The sequence below is a fragment of the Malaclemys terrapin genome, chromosome 1, assembly GCF_027887155.1.
Source record: "Malaclemys terrapin pileata isolate rMalTer1 chromosome 1, rMalTer1.hap1, whole genome shotgun sequence".
Lineage (NCBI taxonomy): Eukaryota > Metazoa > Chordata > Testudines > Emydidae > Malaclemys > Malaclemys terrapin.
In genome coordinates this window covers 147,165,992-147,188,164 of record NC_071505.1, presented here as the reverse complement: position 1 = coordinate 147,188,164, position 22,173 = coordinate 147,165,992, and the positions used below count along the sequence as shown (strand labels likewise).

Here is a 22,173-nt window from a genome sequence, read left to right as displayed (position 1 = left end):
AGCATGCATGTGTTACAACGAGAGCTGTGTGAATGACTGATTTTTTGGGTTCACTTGAAAATCCGAAAAATTAAAAAAAAAAATAGTTTTGGATCAAAAAATTTAAAAAATACAATGGAAGGAAATTTCTAAACAAAAGAATCTCAAACTGAAAAATTGAAGCATTTCATTTTGACTTTTTTGGAATTTCTTTTCCTTTTTTTAAAAACAGACAATTTAGTGTAACTGATGAGAATTTTTTGCTTTTTGTCACGTCTACATTTTTGCCTAAGAAAAGTTTCAGCTCTAGTTATAACTGTATTTAGGAATTACACTTTATTGTTATCATTACTGGATATTTCTACTTCATTAGTTAATATCAAAGGCAATTTATTACATAGGTTTTATATAGCACACAAAGACCCAGAGGCAGAGTAGCAGTTGGTTTCAGTATGATATATTCTTACATATCTACTAGACCACTATTTCTTGCAATTTGTAACTAAGTTGGAAAATCAGATGAAGATTCAGTTCTCGTGTTCCACAGAATTCTTTTTAAAGTTACGAATGATTATTTAAAGAATGTTTCATGTATACATGGCATTCAGCAAAACACAGCCCTCATCTTAACAAACTGACTGGGTAACCCAATTCAGAGAAATACAAATACAGCTCATGGGTAACAGAAAGAGATAAAAGGAGATTTCTGGGAGAAGGTCCATGCAGGAACTGTTTTTTCACCCCCCGCCTTTTTTTTTTTTTAATGTATGAAGAATACCTAAATAATTGGGGAGAGGGGTCTCAACTCTAAAAATTGTCTGGGCAGGATTCTCATCCCTGGGTCTTGTATTCCTTAGTGTGAGATGGACAGAAATCCCACGAGATCTAAGATTCTTGTTCCCTGAAGGCAGTGGTATTGGATCAGCTTGTGAGCCATCTCCCTGTTGGCACATAGGTAATAGTTCAGTGTCTTCTGGGTCATTAGGCAGAGATGGGCAAGGAAATTGTACTCCCTTCTGATGAGCAGAAGAATTGAGTGCAAATCAACATTTCCATTTGCAGATGAGCACTCTGTTCAATTCAGCTAAATTTGGTGAGACTTTATTGGCATGACAAGCCATCCAGGTGTTGCCAAACTGTCAGAAAAAGAACAGGCCCTTCTGGTATGAGGTATGTTAGAAAACCAGACTCCTATTGGTGAAAATAGCTGGATCATTTTACTGTCAAGGCTTTCATAGTTTAGCTCCACAAAGCCAAGCTTAGGAACATAGGAATTGTGTCATCAAATTGACGTGTGGTCCATTTAGTCCGGTTTCTGGCAGTGACCCATACGAGATGCTTGAGAAGAGAATGTCATCTGTACAGGTTCCTCCTTTCATGGACATCACTTGCTCCTTTTGGATTTCCCACGTTTCTGCTTCTGGGCTTCTTTAGCTTTTAATTATTTTCTAAGCCAAAATTCTATGCCATAATTCTTTTCAGTCCATATTTGGATTTATATGGCATATTCTCACATTATCATATTCAGTTGTATGGTGGTTCTGATTCTTATTTTTCTTCCTTATTCTTTTCTTTCTAATGTTCACACATTAACTTTCATCTTTTCTTTACCATCTTCCTTCCAAACTGCATCCTTTTGTTGTCATTTCATTTTCACACCCTTGCCTCATGCATTCATCATCTCATTATTCAAGCAACATACTTGGCTCCTTACTGTCTGTGCACTCATTTTCTCTTTCTATTGTCTACCTATTTAATCTTTCCAATACACATTTGGCTTTCCCTTATCGCGTCTTTACTTGTATGAAGTGCCACAGCTGAAAATGTCATCCTGTTCCATTGAATTAGTCATCCATCAGTTATTAGATATTTAAACTTGTTTTTTTAATTATGAAGCCAACGCATTGAGACAAAATGAATTTTACTTTATTTTAAGAATTAAGTTTGACAAAATAAGAAGTTAAATTTTGCATATCACTAAATTGTTGAACATAGGGCACAATGATAAATATGTGAACGGGGTGCAAATGTACTTATTACAAATAACAGTTTCTTTACTCAGATTGGTGAAGTACACCCCAAGACTGAGATTCAGTTAGAACAACAAGTATAACTGAAATAACAGGAAAAGAAGAGAGTAAGAAAAGTATAGCAAAATAATCCCGTTACGTGCATACTTAAAGCAATTCCACGGTGTTGACATACTTAGGATATGTCTACACTACGAAATTAGATCGATTTAATAGAAGTCGATTTTTTAGAAATCGATTTGATACAGTCGATTGTGTGTGTCCCCATTAAGCACATTAAGTCGGCGGTGTGCATCCACAGTACCGAGGCTAGCGTCAACTTTTAGAGCGTTGCACTGTGGTAGCTATCCCACAGTTCCCGCAGTCTCCGCTGCCCATTGGAATTCTGGGTTGAGCTCCCAATGCCTGATGGGGCAAAAACATTGTCGCGTGTGGTTCTGGGTACATGTCGTCAGTCCCCCCTCCTTCCCTCCCTCCCTCCGTGAAAGCAACGGCAAAAAATTGTTTCTCGCCTTTTTTCCTGGGTTACCTGTGCAGACGACATACCACGGCAAGCATGGAGCCTGCTCAGCTCACTGTCACCGTATGTCTCCTGGGTGCTGCTGGCAGACACTGTACTGCAGTGCTACACAGCAGCATCCCCTTGCCTTGCCTTGCAGATGGCAGACGGTGCAATACGACTACTAACCTTTGTCGTCATCCCGTGGGTGCTCCTGGCCGACCTTGGTTAGGTTGGTCAGGGGCGCCTGATCAGACATGGGTGCTTCTGGCCGATGAGGTCAGTCGGAGGCGCCTGGACAAAAATGGGAATGACTCGAGGTCATTCGCTTTTTAAGTTTTGTCTAATGGAGCTTCAGTCTTGCCTGGAATATCATGCCAGCTGGAGGCTTCTGCCTCAGGCTGCTCTCCCAGTTGGCAGCACCGCACAGTCGCACCTACCCCAGCCTACCCCTTGCTCCCATGGCTCATGAAGCCTGGACAGTAGTAAGAAGCAGTTAAACTATAGGCTGAGCAAGTGCATAATGGTGGTAGAATTTGCCTTTGGACGTTTAAAAGCTCGCTGGCGCAGTTCACTGACTTGGTTAGACCTCAGCAAAACCAATATTCCCATCATTATTACTGCTTGCTGTGTGCTCCACAGTATCTGTGAGAGTAAGGGGGAGATGTTTATGGCGGGGTGTTGAGGCAAATCGCCTGGCCACTGATTACGTGCAGCCAGCAGTGGCATAGCCAGGGTTGCAGCCGAGGAGGAGCGGCGGCGAAAAAAGGCGCCGGTCCTTCGGTGGCATTTCAGCGGCCCTGCGCATGCGCCGAAATGCTGCCGAAAGATGGAGTGGCGCATGCGCAGGGCCGCCCTGTTTCCTCATCCAGAGCGCTGTCCAGGGCACCAAGACTCCCGGCAATGCTCTCTGGGCCAGAGTCCCACCGGGAGCCGGCCAGCCCGCGGCCCCATTCCACCGGCTGGCTGGAGCGCCGGGAGCCGACCGGCCCGCGGTCCCGTTCCGCCAGCCGGCCGGAGCACTGGGAGCCGGCCGGCCCGTGGCCCCATTCCGCCAGCTGGCCAGAGCGCCACTTTTGGGGAATGTGGGGTCAGGGGAAGTGGCCGCTTCCCCTGAACCCCGCTAGCTACACTACTGGCAGCCAGACACCAGGGCGGTTAGAAGAACACAGCAGGACAGGTCCACTTCCTAGACACCACAGTACAAATAAGTGATGGCCAGGTTAACACCATCTGTCCTGACCTGAGCCTAAGAGGATGCTCAGAGACCCAGGGATTGGTTTGTGCTTATCGCTAACCTGTACAGAGAGAGCGAGGCCTGCAGAGGCCTGCAGAGGCCTGGAGGACCGTGCTTGTGTTGCCAGAGGCTGATGATTTCAGGGAGCTGATCCACAGGCGGTACAAACAAGACTTCCACAGGCTAAGGGCAGGTGGGCGAGGTATCTCTCAACCCTATGTACCCCTGGGAATCTGCCCTTGTAGCAAGTGTCCACTAGCACATTCTGAGCTTGCAGGTGTATCTGGTGTTTTCAGTAAAACTGAACAATTCTGTTCAGAAAATATTCGCTGTGCATGTGGAGAATGATACACACTAAGAAAAGTTATTACACATTTAAGTTAGCATGTACAGTTGAAGGTGCTTCTTTTGTCTGCTTTGAAGAGCAATTTGAGTGAAAGTACTTTAAAGGGGTGCTGATGGTGGTGGATTGCAGACAAATAAGAGGCACCCAATTGCTGAGATGCCATTGGATAAGGATAACCTCAAATCACACATTAAAATGTAGCTGTATTAGTTAATGTGAACTATATATTCTGTAATGACGTTCCTGTTTGTTCTCACTACCATTTCTTTAGGCTATTCATTCTGTAGACTGGCATCATGAGGGGAAGCAGTTCATGTGCAGTCACTCTGATGGCAGCTTGACTCTGTGGAACTTGAAAAGTCCTAGCAGACCATTTCAGATAACAATCCCACATGGTAAGAAAGATGCTTTAAAAAAAAACATATTGCAGGGAAGGAATGAAAGAGGTTTTATTTGCAGATATCTATGATTAGTTTGTTTTATCTGGTCCTGTGTCCTACTTCGTAGCCATTTCTTGCATAGGTTCGTATATTCTTTAATCTGCAGATTATTCTCAAAATCAACTAGCAGCTATGTTACTTTTTATATGAAAGGCCTGTCTCAGCACCAAAGTATCTGATTTTTATTTAATACCCTCTGCCTCTGACCATGTGTGATTTGTTTTGCTTGTGGGAAACAACATTTAAGCTCATATATGTTTAAAACAAAATTTTAAAAGACAATAGAATTTGCTGTGAAGAAAGAAAATATGTTGAATAAAAGAGCAAAAGGAATCTAATTATTTCAGACAAATTAATATCCAAACTGCAGTGGAAAATAGGTATTAGTACTCTGCCATCTGCAATGACTTTAAAGTTCAATTATTGTGCTATATATAGAACTATCCAGTGTGGTGGCAATTATAAGTTTTAGTAAGATTTATACCTTCTTTCTTTCCACAGGAAAAATTCAAAGAGATGGGAAAAAACCTGAGTCTTGTAAACCAATTCTTAAAGTAGAGTACAAGACATGTAAAAGCAGGTATGTTTTTGTCCCCTTAGGAAACGATTAAGCCAAATCTATGTGCTTGGCTACGTATGTAAAATGGAGCTGCTTATGAATACTTCTATCTACAAGGCACTATTGGACATGTAGATGAATGATACAGGCTGTAATTACATGATCAGATGCTTTTGTTCTGGATGATGGTCTTATGGTTAGATCACCGGAAAGGACCCAAGAAAACTGGATTGTGTCCAGGCTCCTTACCTTGGCTATTGATTTCCTGCACTACTGAGGAAGTCTTTTAAACCAAGTTTCCAAAGGTGTCTTCAGAATGATATGGTCTGCTGTTTCCAATTTATGCTGTTTAAAAATGATTAAAATTATGTATTTATTTTTTAAAATGCAGCTCTTAAATTAAAATAATAAAGCAAATGAATCACAGAATACATAGCAAATGAAATGAAATGGGACTGCTCTGCTTTTTAAGCCTTTTCTATGCATTTTTAGATCTCTGATACACATTTAATCTTCCAGAGATTGATCCTTCCTACTATATACAGTATTTCAGCTCTTTTAGGAAAATAATATTCATATATTTCTTTTATTTAGTATACAACAGCAAAAACAAAACATTGACTTGACCTTCACTATATTCCTTTGTCATCTTCCCAATTAATAGTCTATGTGCAAATGTACATTACAATATTAGGCCCTAAACCAGAAAATCACTTAAGCACGTGTTTAAACATATACTTAAGTCCCATTGAAATCATTGGGACTCAAGCATATGCTTAAAGTTATCACATGCTTAAATACATTCCTGAATTGGTGTCTGACTTGAGAAGGGGTTTAAAAGATCTATGTATCATATTTTCCACTAAATTCCTACATACAGTTTTAAAAAAGGAAATCCCCACGTAAAAAAAACCCACACCTCCAGCATATACAACAACTCCCAACATTCCCTACAATTGCATTATAATGCAGAACTTTAACTCTGACCTTAGACTTACCCATCAGAGAAGAACACAATATTCTGGTATGTGAATGTCTAAAAGACATGTGTTGTTGGAGTTAAGGTTTTGTGTTATAATGTAATCATGGGAATTAGGATATATGTGATGTGTTACTACACATGATAGAAGTGTAAGGGAGTTGTTTATAGAGGGGAGAAATCTGTCTGTGAAATGGTGAATATGATGTTTGGTGGGGGTAAGGGGAAAGAAGAATATTTTAACTGACATGCATCCGACGAAGTGGGCATTCACCCATGAAAGCTTATGCTCCAATACATCTGTTAGTCTTAAAGGTGCCACAGGACTCTCTGTTGTATTTTAACTGGAGAATTCCTACTTTTAAGGGTTTGTGTGGGTTGGTGGTTGTTCTCCTTAGGCAACTTTAATAGATTTTAAATGTAAGTTTTTGTCTTTGTGAGAATTTATGTAAAGGTCCAAGTTTTTTTTCAAATTTTTAAATACACTTGTTAAGTATATCACATGTAGGACTAGTGGGACATAATAATATAATTATTTGCATTTCTGTAATGCCTGCCAGATTGTGCCTCAAGTTCCATGCACAGATCTCACGTCTTCTGCATGGAATGTGGTGGAGTCAGCCTCATCCACAGCATTGTTGTTGTGATGCACCTCTTACCCCTCTGCCCCCACAGAACCACCATGTGGTCTATTCATAGGACTGGAATCTAAGTGTGGACTGAGCAGGCAATGAGCAGTTCTGCACTGGGTAGAGACAGGAGGACACACCTCTCCACCACAGTCTGACAACCAGGCATTTGCTAGATAGGTCAATGATTTTTCTTTTCATGAGTTTCACAGAAAAAAGTTACATTTGGGAATCAGAAAATACATCTTTCTATTGCCTTATAGTACTTTAAGACTGCAGTGTACAAAGAATTATTTTATTTAAATTTATTATATTACAAAGAAGCAGGCAAACATCATCACATCATATGTACATTATTTTAAAATCTTTGGCTTTATTCCTTATATTCTGAATTATTTTAGCAACCCAGCAATACATTTTTCATCTATCAAAATCTTTTTGGAATCCAAAACTAACAGATATAAGATTCCAGTTACATAAGTTAGAGTTTGAGCTGCTTAGCTTATTGTTCTGTTTAATTTGTGTAGAGGCAGAAATGTTATGACAAGTAACATATTACAAAACAGGTACAATATGATATAAAAATATTAGTCGATGCATTGAAAAGATCTTTAAAAGGGTTTTGAACTTTGTAAAGACTATAGTTTAACAGTAGCAAGTGCATCTTTTAATATTTTAATTATTCAAAAATTTTGCTGGGAGGTTTTCTAGGTATTTGATATTTAGAGTCTTTTACAACATACAAAGCTGCATTTGTTCTTCTTGATAAGAAATTAGGAATTATCACACCAGGAAAGTCCAATTTACTATTTATATGTAGGCCTTTCTCTGGTGCTTATCAAGGCTAGTATGCTTTCTCTCTGCCAGACCTGAACAGACCATTGTTTATTTAGTCCACTGTTCTGTCTCCTTACTATACTGGGACAGACCAGTGGCCCATTTAGTCTGGTATCCTGTCTCCTTAAGGTATCTGTTGTATTACAGAAATGCAATCCTTGGATGGCTAAGCGGGTCAATACCAAGTAGGAGCAGAAAGGTGGTATTTATTCTGTATAAAATATCTTAGTAATGGGAGACTAAGAACCTGGAATCCTTCAGCATTGCACCTTTCCAGAGTTCAAATTTCTTTCCCTTTCTTTCCATGAGAGCTTTTCAGTTACGTTTGAATTACTTTGATGTTTTAGATGTGAACAACCCACCACCACCCACAAACGGAACAGACTCACTTTCCCCCAGGTCTATATACAGCTATATGAAATCACATACACTCAAGTTTGGGGAAGAGGGTGCAGGAAGACTGGTACCTGTACTTGGGGGCAGAATTAAGGTTGTGGTATGTTGTCTGAAGTGGTTGTGCTAGTGCTGAGGGGTCTGTCTCTGGATGGGAGGAGTATGGACTGCTGGATGTTTTTAACTTTTTTTGGTTTTGAGATTTTGCATTAGTTATGTCTATAACTTACACACACTGTAGTGTTTTTATGTATTAATTCCCCAGTTTATAGATGTAGATAATATCTCTGACACAGCAATGGCTCCTTTCATGAAAAACCTGATCTCTGTCAAAGTGTCCACCTAGATTAGTTTGTTACTTCCACAAAAATCCTTGTGTTATAGAAGCAGGGCAGGCCTTACCATGAGGCGAACTGAGGCGGCTGCCTCAGGTGCCAGACTGGGGCGGGGGGTGGGCACCACTAGGACCCAGAGTGTAGAAAATTTTGTCTGCTGCTGGTGCATATGTATTCTCTCTGCCCTAGATGCACAGAGATGCTGGAGTGCTGTGCTGGAGGAAGGAGGGCACAAGAGACATAACAGGCAGGCAGGAGAAAAGGTGAGAGGGAATAACAAAGTAGCAGGAACTGCAGGGAGAGAGAGGAGGAGGAGCCTCTTATGTACCTCTCTAGCACCCCCAGAAGCCTGGACTGATTAACACCAGCTTCTCAGGGAGCTTCCTGTTTCCTGCTGCTTCCCTGAACCCACTTAAGAAGAACAGGCAGGCAACTGAAGTAGTAGGAGCAAGTTAGGCCCTAAGATGCTGATATCTTCCCTCACTCAGGCCCTGCTACCAGCCTGCTTATTTGTCCCCTTCAATTAAGTGTTGAGAGCCACTATAGCTGGCACAGAGGAGCAGTCATGAGTGAAAGAAGAAAACGCCCCTCTGGGGCAGCATTCAGAAAAAGAAAGCAAGCAAAGGAAGCTTTTCTATCTAAGCAGGAAGGAGCTCTCCTGAGATACACAGACACAAATGTTCACGGTGAGCTTTCCGGCCCCAGTGAGGATGTGAGTGGTGAGGAGATGCCTGATCTTCCAGTTAGTCAGAGTGCAGGTGACCTGGCAGCAACTGCAGCATCCATATCTCCATCTCAAATGGATGTAACCATGCACATTCCTGAAGAAAAGTGTAGATCAGAGAAGAGTGTGGTGGAAGCACAAGAAACAGCTGCTGCTGAGTTTAGTTCCTTAAGTCTAGATGATCCAGGACTGTGGACCCACTTGAGCAGTAGCCTGAGGGACTTCCTTGTACTGCATGGGCCACAGCAAGTGAAAAACTTCATGTTCCCCAAAGACAATGAAAATAGAAGTTTCCATCCAACATATTACTGGCATGAAATCCCCAATGGTGACAAAGTGGAGAGGCCATGGCTTATGTACTCAAAAACCCAGAATGCTGCATACTGTTTTTGTTGCAAACTCTTCCAGTCCAATGTTCCAGCCACATTGGGTTCTACAGGAACAAAGGACTGGAAAAATCTGGCTAGAAATCTGGCATGCCATGAGAAGGCAGGAAATCACCAGAGAGCATTCCATAGGTGGAAAGAGCTTGAGATGAGACTAAGGTTAAAGGCCACCATAGATGATCAGCGTCAAGAGAAGATTGCGTCAGAGTTTCTTTACTGGCAAAATGTTCTGAAAAGGCTCATTGCCATAGTGAGAATGCTGGCTACCCAAAACCTAGCATTGCGTGGCATTTCAGATCAGCTGTATGTATCAAACAATGGAAACTTCCTTAAAATTATGGAGCTGATGGCTGAGTTTGATGCTGTACTCGGGAGCATCTAAGAAGAGTCACCACCCAAGAAATGTACACACACCACTACCTTGGAAAAACAATTCAAAATGAGATCATACCGTTACTGGCAACAAAAGTCAAACAGAAGATTGTGGCAGATCTGAAGTCAGCAAGATATTACTCCGTTATTCTGGACTGCACACCTGACATCAGCTATACGGAACAAATGACTTTAATGGTGCGTTTTGTAACAACAACAGAACCTAGTGAAAATGTCCCTGCACTGGTGGCTGTCAGAGAGCATTTTCTAGAATTTATTGACATTGATGATACTACAGGAGCTGGTATGACAAATGTGCTTCTTAAAAAGCTGGAAGATACGGGAATTGTGATAGCTGACATGAGAGGTCAGGGCTACGATAATGGTGCCAACATGAGAGGAAAGAACAGAGGAGTGCAGACACGGATCCAAGACTTAAACCCTCGAGCTTTTTTTGTCCCATACAGTTCTCATTCATTGAACTTGGTGGTCAGTGATGCAGCATCAGCTTCTAGTGAGGCTGCTGAATTTTTTAATGTAATTCAAAGTATCTATGTATTTTTCTCTGCATCAACTCATCGATGGCAAATTTTGAAGCAACATCTGGGAACATCTTCTCTGACACTGAAACCACTGAGTGTCACACGATGGGAAAGTCGAGTGGTGGCGATAAAGCCTATCAAACACCAAATTGGGAAGATAGATGATGCCATAGTTGCCAGTATGGAGGATAATGCTATGACAGGAAATGTTTGTGGGAGAACAGTGGCAGAGGGAAATGGAATCACCAGAAACATACATAACTTCAAATTTCTGTGTGGCTTAGTGTTGTGGCATGACATACTGTTTGAAATAAATGTTGTAAGCAAGAGACTCCAAGGTGTTGACTTTTATATATCTGGAGCAATGGAATAACTGGACAAAGCAAAGTCATACCTACAGTCTTACCGGTCAGATGAGGGATTTCAAAACATTCTGAAGAGTCCACAGAAGTTGGCAGAGGAACTTCACACTGAAGCTATTTTCCCACCCATTCAAGAATACAAGAGTCACCGAAGAAGAAGACATTTTGATTACGAGGCAGAGGATAATCCCATAAGAGACTCCAAACAACAATTCAAAGTTGAATTCTTTAACCTGGTGCTAGATTGTGCAATACAGTCAGTTGAAGAACATTTCATGCAGCTCAAGGAACACAGCAGTATATTTGGGATGTTGTATGATATTCCAAAACTCCTCACTATACCTGAAGAAGACCTACACCAGCAGTGCAGAGCACTAGAGACAGTATTGACACATGATAACATGTGCGATATTGATGCGAGTGATTTAGGTAATGAACTGAAAGCCCTTTCAAGATACATTTCAGCAGGATCAACTCCAAAGGCTGTTCTGAATATATGTGCACAAATAAAATGACCACCCTCTTTCCAAATGCTTTTGTTGCTCTGCACATACTTCTAACATTTCCTATAACAGTTGCCAGTGGAGAACGCAGCTTCTCCAAGCTAAAGTTAATAAAAACACATCTATGCTCCACAATGACACGAGATGCTGGTCGGCCTTGCAACCATCTCAATAGAGCATGAGCTGGCCCAGAATGTGGACCTTCAGGAAGCAGTCCTTTGCAACTAAGAAGGCACGGAAAGCACCAATTTGATTATTCAAACAGATAAAAATGCCAGTGTTTACTATGCAGACAAGAAAAGTTACATTTGCTGTTCAGGCATTTGAAAGTTAAGTGTTACTTAAAATTTTTGAACACGGCATTCTAGTTGTTAGTCCTTTAGTGGGGTAGGTAGCAGAGCAGTACCAGGAGAGGAGTAGAACAGGAAGAAGGCAGAATTGAGACCTTTCAAAGTTTTGGCCCAAGCGAGGGGACGTGGGGGCATCATTTTAGTTCCCCTCCTCAGGTGGCAAAATGTTGTGGGCCAGCCCTGTACAGAAGAGGATGTTCAAAAAAGCAATGGCTACTCTGATGAAGGACAGGATCTTCATGAAAGTGTTCAGACAGCTCAAGAGCCCACATAAAGACTTCCAAATGCAGCTTCAAATATGGAAGTAGATGACATATAACAAGCTATCCATTGTTACCCATTGTTCATAAATGTTCATTTATACTGAAAAATACTAATAAGGTTTTTCTTTTAACTGATAAAATAATTATGTATTTTTACACAGCTAAATCTCATTATGTATAACTTTTTAAAGGGTAGTTTTTAGAGGGACCTGAAAATGATGAGATTCAAAATGTGATATTTTAAGGCCTATTTTTAATTAATGTAAAATATATGTATATGTATAAACCTGCTTTTCTCAGTGCTATGGGTCTCTCAAAATATTTCCACACACAAAAATAAACCCTTCAAAATCTGCATCTGTATTAGTGATACAAATCCACCATCACAATTTCATTTTTTCTCTTTGTAAACACTTTGGGATGAAAGGCATGACACAAATGCGAGATTATATAATCTATTATTGCTTTTTGTTTTTTGACACAGTGAACCATTTATAATCTTTTCTGGTGGACTGTCCTATGACAAAGCTTGTCGAAGACCAAGTCTAACCATCATGCATGGAAAAGCTATTACGGTGCTTGAAATGGATCACCCTATAGTGGACTTTTTAACTCTTTGTGAAACACCATATCCAAATGGTGAGTGTATGAAGCAACAATAGTACAATTTTGTCAAAGAAGAGAAATGTGATTTGTTAGAAAATTATATGAAGTGGTCTTATCACAGAATTTAGTGTCCATACAGCATGATAAGCGAGTTGGGGATCTCAGTTCCCAATGGACAGTTCTCCACGTTACAAAAACCACCACCACAATTGACAGCAACTGGACCCTTTGTTTGCTGTCTCAGCAGAAAGATCAATAATGAATGAGCTACAGAGACTGAATTCCCCTCTTACCATGGTGTGTGGGGGGGGAGGGTGGGAAGTCACAGTTGGAGCACATTGATCAGTCAATGTAAGGAAGCTTACGTTGCCACTGCTCAGAAACAAATGGAGAGCTTAAGTCTCATGGCTGTAATTCTGGTGCTTTTCATGAACTTTAAGTCCTTAAATCAGCAAAGTGTTTAAACTTGTGCTTAAATCCATCCCTTTTGAGCAAAGCACTTAAGCACAAGCTTGATTAAGAATGTGCTGAAGTGTTTTGCTCTGCTGAACAGGGATGGATTGCTAAATTGAGGACTAAATTAACAGAAAAAACTAAGAAGGGTGAGGGGTAGGGAAAGCTAAAAACCTAAAAGAAATTAAGTCTGGTATCTTCAGCATAAAAGAGGGTGAGCAGAAATGTAGAAGAAACACTTAACATGTAAATTAATAAAAAAAAACTGTTGAATAATTTGAATTAGCATAAAGCAAATATTTACTTCCAATGTCTAGTGAATGGAAGCTTCAATAATTGAATTAATGTATCTGGGTTGCCAATTCGCTATGTTAAACTTAGTGGTGCTTCCATATTATGGATTCTTTTACTGATTTACACAGTAGTACATTTTTGTTTTATGTTAGCCTGTGTTGTTCATAATCCAGTGTGTCAATATGCTACCACAGGATGTGCATTAATAGTAGACCACAAAGGGAAGAGCATTAGTTGATGCATTCCTCAGGTTCATTCAGCCTTGTGCCTTCAACCATCTGAAGAGTACAACCTTGCACACCATAAAGTGGCTTACTGTTATTTTAATAGGATTCTTAATTTTACAGTTCATTATCTTAAAAACACAGTCAGAGTGGGGTTTTGTTCTTTTTTTCTTTGCATAAAGAGCAACCCTATACTCATGCTTTTGATCTAGATAACTTTTATTTTAGATTAAAGAAAAAACATAAAATAAGAGAGAACAAAAGTATGGTCTCCAAAAGAAAGTTGTGAGTGTGTGTGTGTGAGAGAGAGAGAGAGAGAGATACTGCACCTGAATTGATCACAAAATAGTAGATGCCTCTAGCAGGCTCACAACTAAATCATAACAATTACCGGTATATCACTACATAAACCAATTTATGCAATGTATGTTTTAATTATGAAAAATACTTCTGAGTATATAAATAATGTCTTATCCTTACTATGTTAACTTTTTTCTTTCTTTCCTACTTTGTGTTCCTTCCCTTGATTATCTGGAACTCATTTCTATTAAAAACCCCTAAATTTGGAACATCATAATTTGGATACCAAGGTGATTGGCAACTTAGATAAAAATTCACTTTTTCAAAAGTAAGTGGTGTAAGAGTGGTTAGAAGACAGCAATCTACACTGCAAATGGCAGCTTGACATTTAGGAGAGGAGGGGGCAATTTAAATCTTTGTCTTCTTTTTCAGCCCATTACACGCTATTCCTCCCCAACTCTGTTTGCAGTACAATTGCATCTCTGTCTTCACCTCCAGAGTGTACCTTCGTCATCTTTGTCTCCTCATTAACTCTCCCCAATTCACATTTTAAAATAATGGATCTAGCGAACTTTTTGCATTTGAGGTTACAGCTGTGCACTATTGGGAGCTGGTGGACTGTGCATCTCAAGGAGTTGGTGGAATGTAGCTTTGGACAATCACTGCCCACAGAAAAACTCTAACACCCGTTAAACCTTTGCAGTCTGTGATCACAAGGTCTATAACAAGGGTACCTCCCTGTGTGTGATAATTAGATTCAGTGATAGAGTAACATACACAGCTGCCTTCAGATATCAAGGTGGACTCACCTACTCCACTCCTTTACTTTTCATTCAACACCGTGTTAGCATGCTATAATTACATAGGGCTATTTTTGCCATATTTGTTTATCAACAATTATGTCACCAAAGCTACTTATCATTGTGGACCATCTACATCACTGTCTGACTCTAATCAAATGCCATGCTTTCTAATTTGCAAATCTGTCTTTAGTTATTATTCAGACGTCTATCTCAAATCATTTATTTAAAAATACAATAATTGTTCAGGAGTGGATTATATAATTTGGCTAACTTGGTTAAAAGGCTTAACAGGAAAGCTCTGCATGTTTTTTGTGCTTGATTCCTCACTTTTAGAATTTCAAGAACCCTATGCTGTAGTTGTACTATTGGAAAAAGATCTCATTGTTGTTGACCTAACACAAAGCAAGTAAGTACAAAGTCTATATGAAACTGTTCCTGCTTCATAAATATCTAGCTGATAATGTTGAAAATCTATTCAAACTTTTCTTTTTTATTTTGCTGGTGTAAAAACTTTACATTCATTGGAGGCAATTTTACCCTAGGATAATGTAGGCCAGCAGGTTTTCCCATTTTCTCTAAGATAATATCTTATATCCACACATGGTGGATGCTCCAAAATTATTAATATCTTCAGCGCAGCACAGCCTGGAATTCTAATAATACTAATTCTTTCTCTTCTCCAGTCAACACTGACAGGCCTTAGTTCAACAATATTTCACTAGGCACGCATATATTCATTTGTCTGATTTTTCTATGTAAGTTAATTCAGTTACAGCAGTGTAAAACCTAGTGGAAGTGAAATCAGAATCAGGCCTTCTTCTTTGGGTTATTGTCCCTATGGGTGCTCTAGGTGAGGATGTGTGTACACCCATGCACTCTCAATCGAAGATTTTTCTGCTATTAGTGCCTACAGGTTTGCACCTACACCATATGCCTTCATATGCTCCAGTATAAGGACATACAAGGAGGAACGGACCCACACCACTCCAGTTCCGTCTCAGCCACCTGCAGCTAGCGATGGAGTTTTGAAGCATCTACTATCTAGCTAACGCAGTTATTCTTCTGCCACACTTTTATTCTTAATTTTCATTTCATACGTAGTTTTAGTTTTGTTGTTGTTAATTTACCTTTCTAGCACCATTTACGCTTTGAAGGGGGGTCTCCCCCCCACTTCTTCCCCCCTTTCTCTTTGTTGCCCCGTTTTTCTTCTCAGGCCTTCTCGACCGGTGGCTTTTCTTGCAGGATATGCCCAAGACCCCAGGATTCAAGCCCTGCCAGACCAGTCACCAGTCTATTACCCACTCAGTGACGGGCAATCCAGTTGCCTCCGTTATCTTGGAAAGACTCACATCCCATTCAAGTGTAAGATCTGCTCTGGTTTAAAGGTTGGCAAAAACGAAGGGAAGAAACTTCTCATTGAGTGCTCCCTTAGACCCCGGGGGTCAGTTCTGCCCTCCATCCTGTACATTGGACTCAGCTGCAGAGACTTCATTAGCTCCAGCTCTGACCTCCAGAAACCAGGGGACAACTTCAGTCTTGCAGAAAACAACCAAATGTAAGAGACCCCATTCCTCTCCACTTAGATCTGGGAGTAGGGAGACTTGTGTCCTGCTGCAGATACTGATAAAGCTGCCACCAAGTATAGTACCAATGCACCAGCACTGCTGAAAGAGACTTTTACAAAGCCAGGTGTCAAGAAACTGTACCGAGAAACCCACTGTTGAGCAGTCCTGAGATATGGACCCATCAGAACCAAGATTGGACTCTTACGGACAGAAGGACTCATTGAAGACTAAGGACTCTTCAAAGAAGTAATCTTACCTGGCACCGTCCACTGGCAGCCAGCCCTCTCCAGAATGACTGGGGTATTCTCTGGTACCACTTCCAATATTGCTAAACTTATTTTTCATTGAGAGGAACACTCCCTGGACTCAATGGTACCTTTAAGGTTCCTCTCTCAAAGGACCTTCACATTATGGAGTACTTGTTTTCTCATCCCACCCCTAACTTTCTTCTTGTTGATGCTGCCAATGAAAGAGTAGGAAACATCACTTCAAATCAGCACTATCTGATAATGAGCGTAAGCATCTGGACCTCCTAGGGCTTAAGAGCCACTCATCAGCCTCTCTTCAGTTCCGAGTCACCAACTACCAAGTCCTGATGGCAAAATATGACTTAACCAACTATAGTACATTTTCTCACTGTATTGAGTTTTTGCCTCAGGACAATAGAGCAGTTTCAAGCTCTTATTACAGAGAGTGAGACAGTTGCTAAAGCCTCCCTGCAGGCCTCTCTTGAAACAGCAGATATGGATTCTCATTCTATGACCACAGCCATAGTCATGCATTGGGCCTCCTGGCTACAGTCCTCCACTTTGTCCAGGAAAGTGCAAAATACTGTTGAGACTTGCCCTTCAAAGGGCCTAAGCTCTTTAGTGACACCTGGATGGTTCTCTTCACTCATTCAAGGACTCCTATCTGGATAACTGTCTCCACAAGGGCCATTCTTTTCTTGAAGTTCAGTCTGACACTCAGAAGGCCCTAGCTCTATTCCACTGCCTAGGCCTGCACCTCAACATAGACAAAACAACCCTGATGCCTGTGCAACTGTATTGGGGCCACCTTATACAGGTGGCAGTCAAGGTGTCCCTACTTGCAGACAGATTCACCATGATGTCTGACCTGATCTCCACATTGCAACAGAGCCAACAGACCATGGCGAGGGCTTGTCTTCAGCTTCGGGGATACATGATGGCCTGCACTTTTGTAACCCCCCATGCAAGGTTGCACTTCCAGTGTCTTCAAGCCTGGCTCAAGACATCCTACACTCTCAACAACCATGTGCTGTCCACAGAGGTGTTGGTCCCATGGATTTTATCCAACTCCCTCAATTGGTGAAAGGACCCTCAAAAAGTTTGCATGGGAACTGCCTTCTCATGTCTACCTGCCACACACGTCATCACTACAGGCTCCTGACTTCTAGGATGGGGTGCTTACCTACAAGATCATACAGCCATAGGCAGATGTACTCCTCAAGAGTTGTCACTACACATAAGTGCCCTGTCTTCACTTCCTACCTCTCAGCTAGCTCCAGTCAGTCAGAGTGATGTTGGACAACTGAGCAGCCATGTGCTATATAAACCGCCCAGGAGGAGCAAAATCACAATCTTTATGCGAAGAGTCGGTGATGCTATGGAATTGGTGTTTAGCCCGGGAAATAAATATCTCAGTGATCTCTCTGCCGGGATCACAAAACATCATCACAGATTCACTGAGCTGAATTTTCCATCAAGACCACAAGTGGGAGCTGACCAATGTTGTCTTTCAAGAAATCTGTCTTATGTGGTGTCTTACACCCCTTCCAACTCAAAATGCTGCTACATCTTATCAAGTGGGGAACATGGCACAACTCCCTGGAAGACATTCTCCTTGCTTCTTGGCACCCAGGTCTGTTATACACATTCCCTCAAACTTCACTGATCCACAAAGCCCTGCTCAAACTGAAACAAGAAAAAATAGTTATCATTTTCATAGCTCCCAGATGGCTGAGAATGGTGTGGTTCCTAACCCTGACCTATCTGGCGACATGTCCACCTCTGCACCTTCCCCTGATGACAGACCTCTGGATCCAGAAATCAGGCTCCATAACCCACTCCAACCTATCATCCCTGCCTCTCAGGTCTTGTCTTCTCGGTAGTTCTTGGGTGTAGAGCAGGAGTGTTCTCCTGAAGTCCAGTTGGTTCTGTTAAATAGCAGGAAACCTACTACATGAAGGATTTACCTGCAGAACTAGAAATGCTTCCAGATCTGATGCACCCAACATTCTGTATCTCCTGCCAATTCTCTCCAGGCATTCATCTTCAATTAGGTACTAAACCTGAAATTGCTGGGTCTTTCCCTGAACTCTGTTAAGATTCATTTATCTGTCATTGCAGCATTCCACTCGCCTGTCAAGGGTGTCTTTGTCTTGCACAGCCTAGAACAACAAGATTCCTTAAGGGCCTCCTTAATCTGTTCCATCCAGTGTGGGACCCTACCCCACACTGGCACCATAATTTAGCGCTTAACACATTAAAAGGACCTCCCTTTGAGCCTACGGCAACCTACTTGCCATTCCATCTGTCCTTCAAGATTTTGTTCCTTGTAGCAATCACCTCAGCCAGAAAGATGGGAACTAGTAGCTCTCATGGCTGACCCTCCATATTACAATTTATCCAGACAAAGTTATCTTGCATCATCACCCTCACTTCCTCCCTAAAGTGTCATCAGAGTTCCACACCAATCAGGACATTCACCTGCTGAAGAGATGAGTCTCCATATACTGGACATAAGATGATCCCTGGCTTTCTCTCTTCACAGAACTAAGCCCTTCAGGGTATCCCCCCAGACTCTTTGTTTCCTTTGCCAAGAGAAACTATCTCACTGGGTATTGGGGTGCATTTTGCATTGCTATGAGTCCTCCGGGATGCAACCCCTTCCTAGAGTCATTTGCTGACTCTATCAGGTCTCAATCTGTTTCCATTGCCCTCCTTAGGAATGTACCCATCAAGGACATTTGCAAGGCAGCCATCTGGTATGCCATTTCATGTTTTCACAGCATTATGCCCAACTCCATGCCTCCAGTGCGAATGCAGTCTTTGGTGAAGGTGTTCTATACTCCATACTGGGTCCACCTCTTCAGCACTTTCTTCCACATTAAGGTACCACTCAGGAGTCTCCTCATACTGGGATGCTGGAACTGGATGACAGGGAATGGATCACTAGATAATTACCCTGTTCTGTTCATTCCCTCTGAAGCATCTGGCATTGGCCACTGTCGGAAGACTGGAAATTGGGCTAAATGGACCATTGGTCTGACCTAGAATGGCCATTCTTATGTTCATGTGAAGCACCCACAGGGACATTAACTTAAAGAAGAAGGAGACATTACTTACTTTGTACAGTAACTGAAGTTCTTTGAGATGTTTTGTCCCTATGAGTGCTCCACTACCCACCCTCTTTTTCCTCCTGCTTCAGAGATTTGCCATGCTCTGAGGTTGAGAGGAACTGGAGCGGCACAGGTCTCCTCCTCCCTATATTCACTCATACTGGAGCATGAGGAGGCATGCAGTGCAAGCCCACAGGAACTACTAGCAAAAATATCTCTGATCAAGAGTGCATGATCACACGGACATCCTCCCAAGGAGCACCATTGGGACAAAACATCTTGAAGAACTCCAGTTACTGAACAAGGTAAGTAATGTAACCTCTCCTTGTGCATTTTTCATTTATGAAAGACATTCTATGCTTATTGTTGCTCTAAGTGTGAGGCATTACTCCTTATCTTGACAGATAAAGCTAATACAAGTGAACAGCAATTAAATTGTTGTGTGACTTGTCTGCAATTGCTTCAACAGTACAAACCATGGAGAATTAATATTCCACTGTCAAATTGAGTAAAATTGTTTATTATGAGATCTGGTTACTAATACAGTATGTCTACAGCATAATTTTATGGACAATTCTGGCCTTTAATTGTAATATAAATCATATGTTATTGATTCTAGTGTTCACAAAACATATGTAATCTTTATGTTTTATAGGGAAAATTCTACAGATGTGGGGGAAAATTAGAAACTGATCCTGCAAACCGTTACTCACACAAGTAGTCCTATTGACTTTAGTAGGACTACTTATGTGACTAAAAACTAAGAAGAGAAAGGACTGCAGTCATGGTACCTTAATTTTGTGACCCTTATTGGCTGACTGTACATTTTATTCTTGGGATTAAAAACAATAAATACGTTTTAAAGAAAATATGAAATAAGGAAAATAGCATGTATTATGAATAATGATAGTTTTAATTTAGATAAATTTGTTTTTGTTTTGTATACTTTAATATTTAAGAAAATCTAATATTACTCCACATGTCACAGTGGTACTAATAAATTGTCTTCCTCCATTAGTTTTCCAATCTTTGAAAATCCTTATCCCATTGACATTCATGAGTCACCAGTTACCTGCACAGAATATTTTGCTGACTGTCCTCCAGATTTGATTCCCGTATTGTATTCTGTAGGAGCTAAACATAAAAAGCAAGGATACAGCAATAAGGTAAAAAAAATACATTTTATTTATGAAAAGAGTTTAATTGTAAAAATCTAAACTGTGTACGTAATTTTCTGGAAAATGATTTTCATTGTCTGTCTTCTCACATTAATACTTATATTAAAATAAGGTAAAGGGATACCACCAACTTGAAACTCATATTTCTAGCTCAAATTGTTTCCTTTATTGTAGTTACAAGCAACATCTGAGATTATTATAACTGAAATATATTATCAGGGGAAAAGATTTTTCACTATTTTTTCAATTTGTTTACTTTGTGCATTTGACAGCATGTATGCACAGACAATTTCACTCTCATCTCTGTAAAGTCAATTAGGCCCTGATGTTGCAATTGGTTCTATGTAGGCATTCAGATCCCTTGTGCCCACATGGCGCTCCACTGACTTCAGCGGGGTACCATGAGAAAGTATGTTCCATCCTTGCAGACCTCCTTGCAGGATCATGGGTCCTTTCTGAGAATTTTCAAGTAAATCTGTTAATTAGTTTGAGGTAAAATTTATTCAAAATGGGTCCTTTAAGAAATTTAGCTCCTGGTATCAGACTGTTTTTTGTCTCTGCTGTTTTCAATAATGAAACAACGCGGGTCCTCCAAACTTCCCAAGTGGTTAAAACTCACAGAAACCTGATGCATTGTCCGCATTTGCAGATTTTTATTTTTAGGATTAATGGTACTTTTCAGCCATCATTGTCACCATTTAAAAAAAAATACATTCCGATTTACATATATTTGCATAAATGGACATGAATATAAATACATTTGTATAACTCTAAATAATTTTATTGTCATGTTGCCAATTTGTTCTACTCACACCCACACCCTGAATTCATTCTCCCAGTCACTTACTCCAGTTCATTTCTACCCACACACACACAACTCCCCAGACACTTCACCATCTTCCTCCATTCATTCCACGCTTGCCCATCTGCTCATTCTGCACATCCATCCCCTCACTCCACACCCATCCATTCCATATCAGCTAGGATGATCACTACATTCACCCAGCCATTTTCCACGCATCTATACTGTACGTACATCTTCACTCATTCGGCAGATTCCCCCCCCACACACACACACACTCTCTCTCTCTCTCTCTCTCTCTCTCTCTCAGACACACACACACACACACACACTCTCACACACGCATATACCTTCTCTCGCTCACACACACATTCTCTCTCTCTCACACACACACACACACACACACTCTCTCACACACGCATACACCCTCTCTCGCTCACACATGCATACACCCTCTCTCACACACACACACACTCTCTCTCACACACACACACACCCTCTCTCGCTCACACACGCATACACCCTCTCTCGTCACACACACACACACGCATACACCCTCTCTCGCTCACACACACACACACACTCTCACACACGCATACACCCTCTCTCGCTCACACATGCATACACCCTCTCTCACACACACACACACTCTCTCTCACACACACACACCCCCTCTCTCGCTCACACACGCATACACCCTCTCTCGTCACACACACACACACGCATACACCCTCTCTCGCTCACACACACACACACACTAATTCCATGCACATATTCCATCCTCCCGGGGAGCAGTTCAGCAGTTGCCTCCACCAACCCAGT

At 41.1% G+C, this 22,173-nt stretch overlaps 1 protein-coding gene across 7 annotated transcripts in view; it reads left to right on the top strand.

The window, feature by feature from the left end:
* The window catches only part of STXBP5L (syntaxin binding protein 5L), a 410,492-nt gene that overhangs the window by 268,389 nt on the left and 119,930 nt on the right, over positions 1-22,173 (top strand). For all 7 annotated transcript variants that reach the window (XM_054042932.1, XM_054042916.1, XM_054042898.1 and 4 more), the window contains exons 8-12: positions 4,363-4,486; positions 5,033-5,111; positions 12,250-12,404; positions 14,779-14,851; positions 20,390-20,537. In XM_054042932.1, the coding sequence (XP_053898907.1) occupies positions 4,363-4,486; positions 5,033-5,111; positions 12,250-12,404; positions 14,779-14,851; positions 20,390-20,537 (579 nt within the window). The remainder of the gene's footprint in view (positions 1-4,362; positions 4,487-5,032; positions 5,112-12,249; positions 12,405-14,778; positions 14,852-20,389; positions 20,538-22,173) is intronic.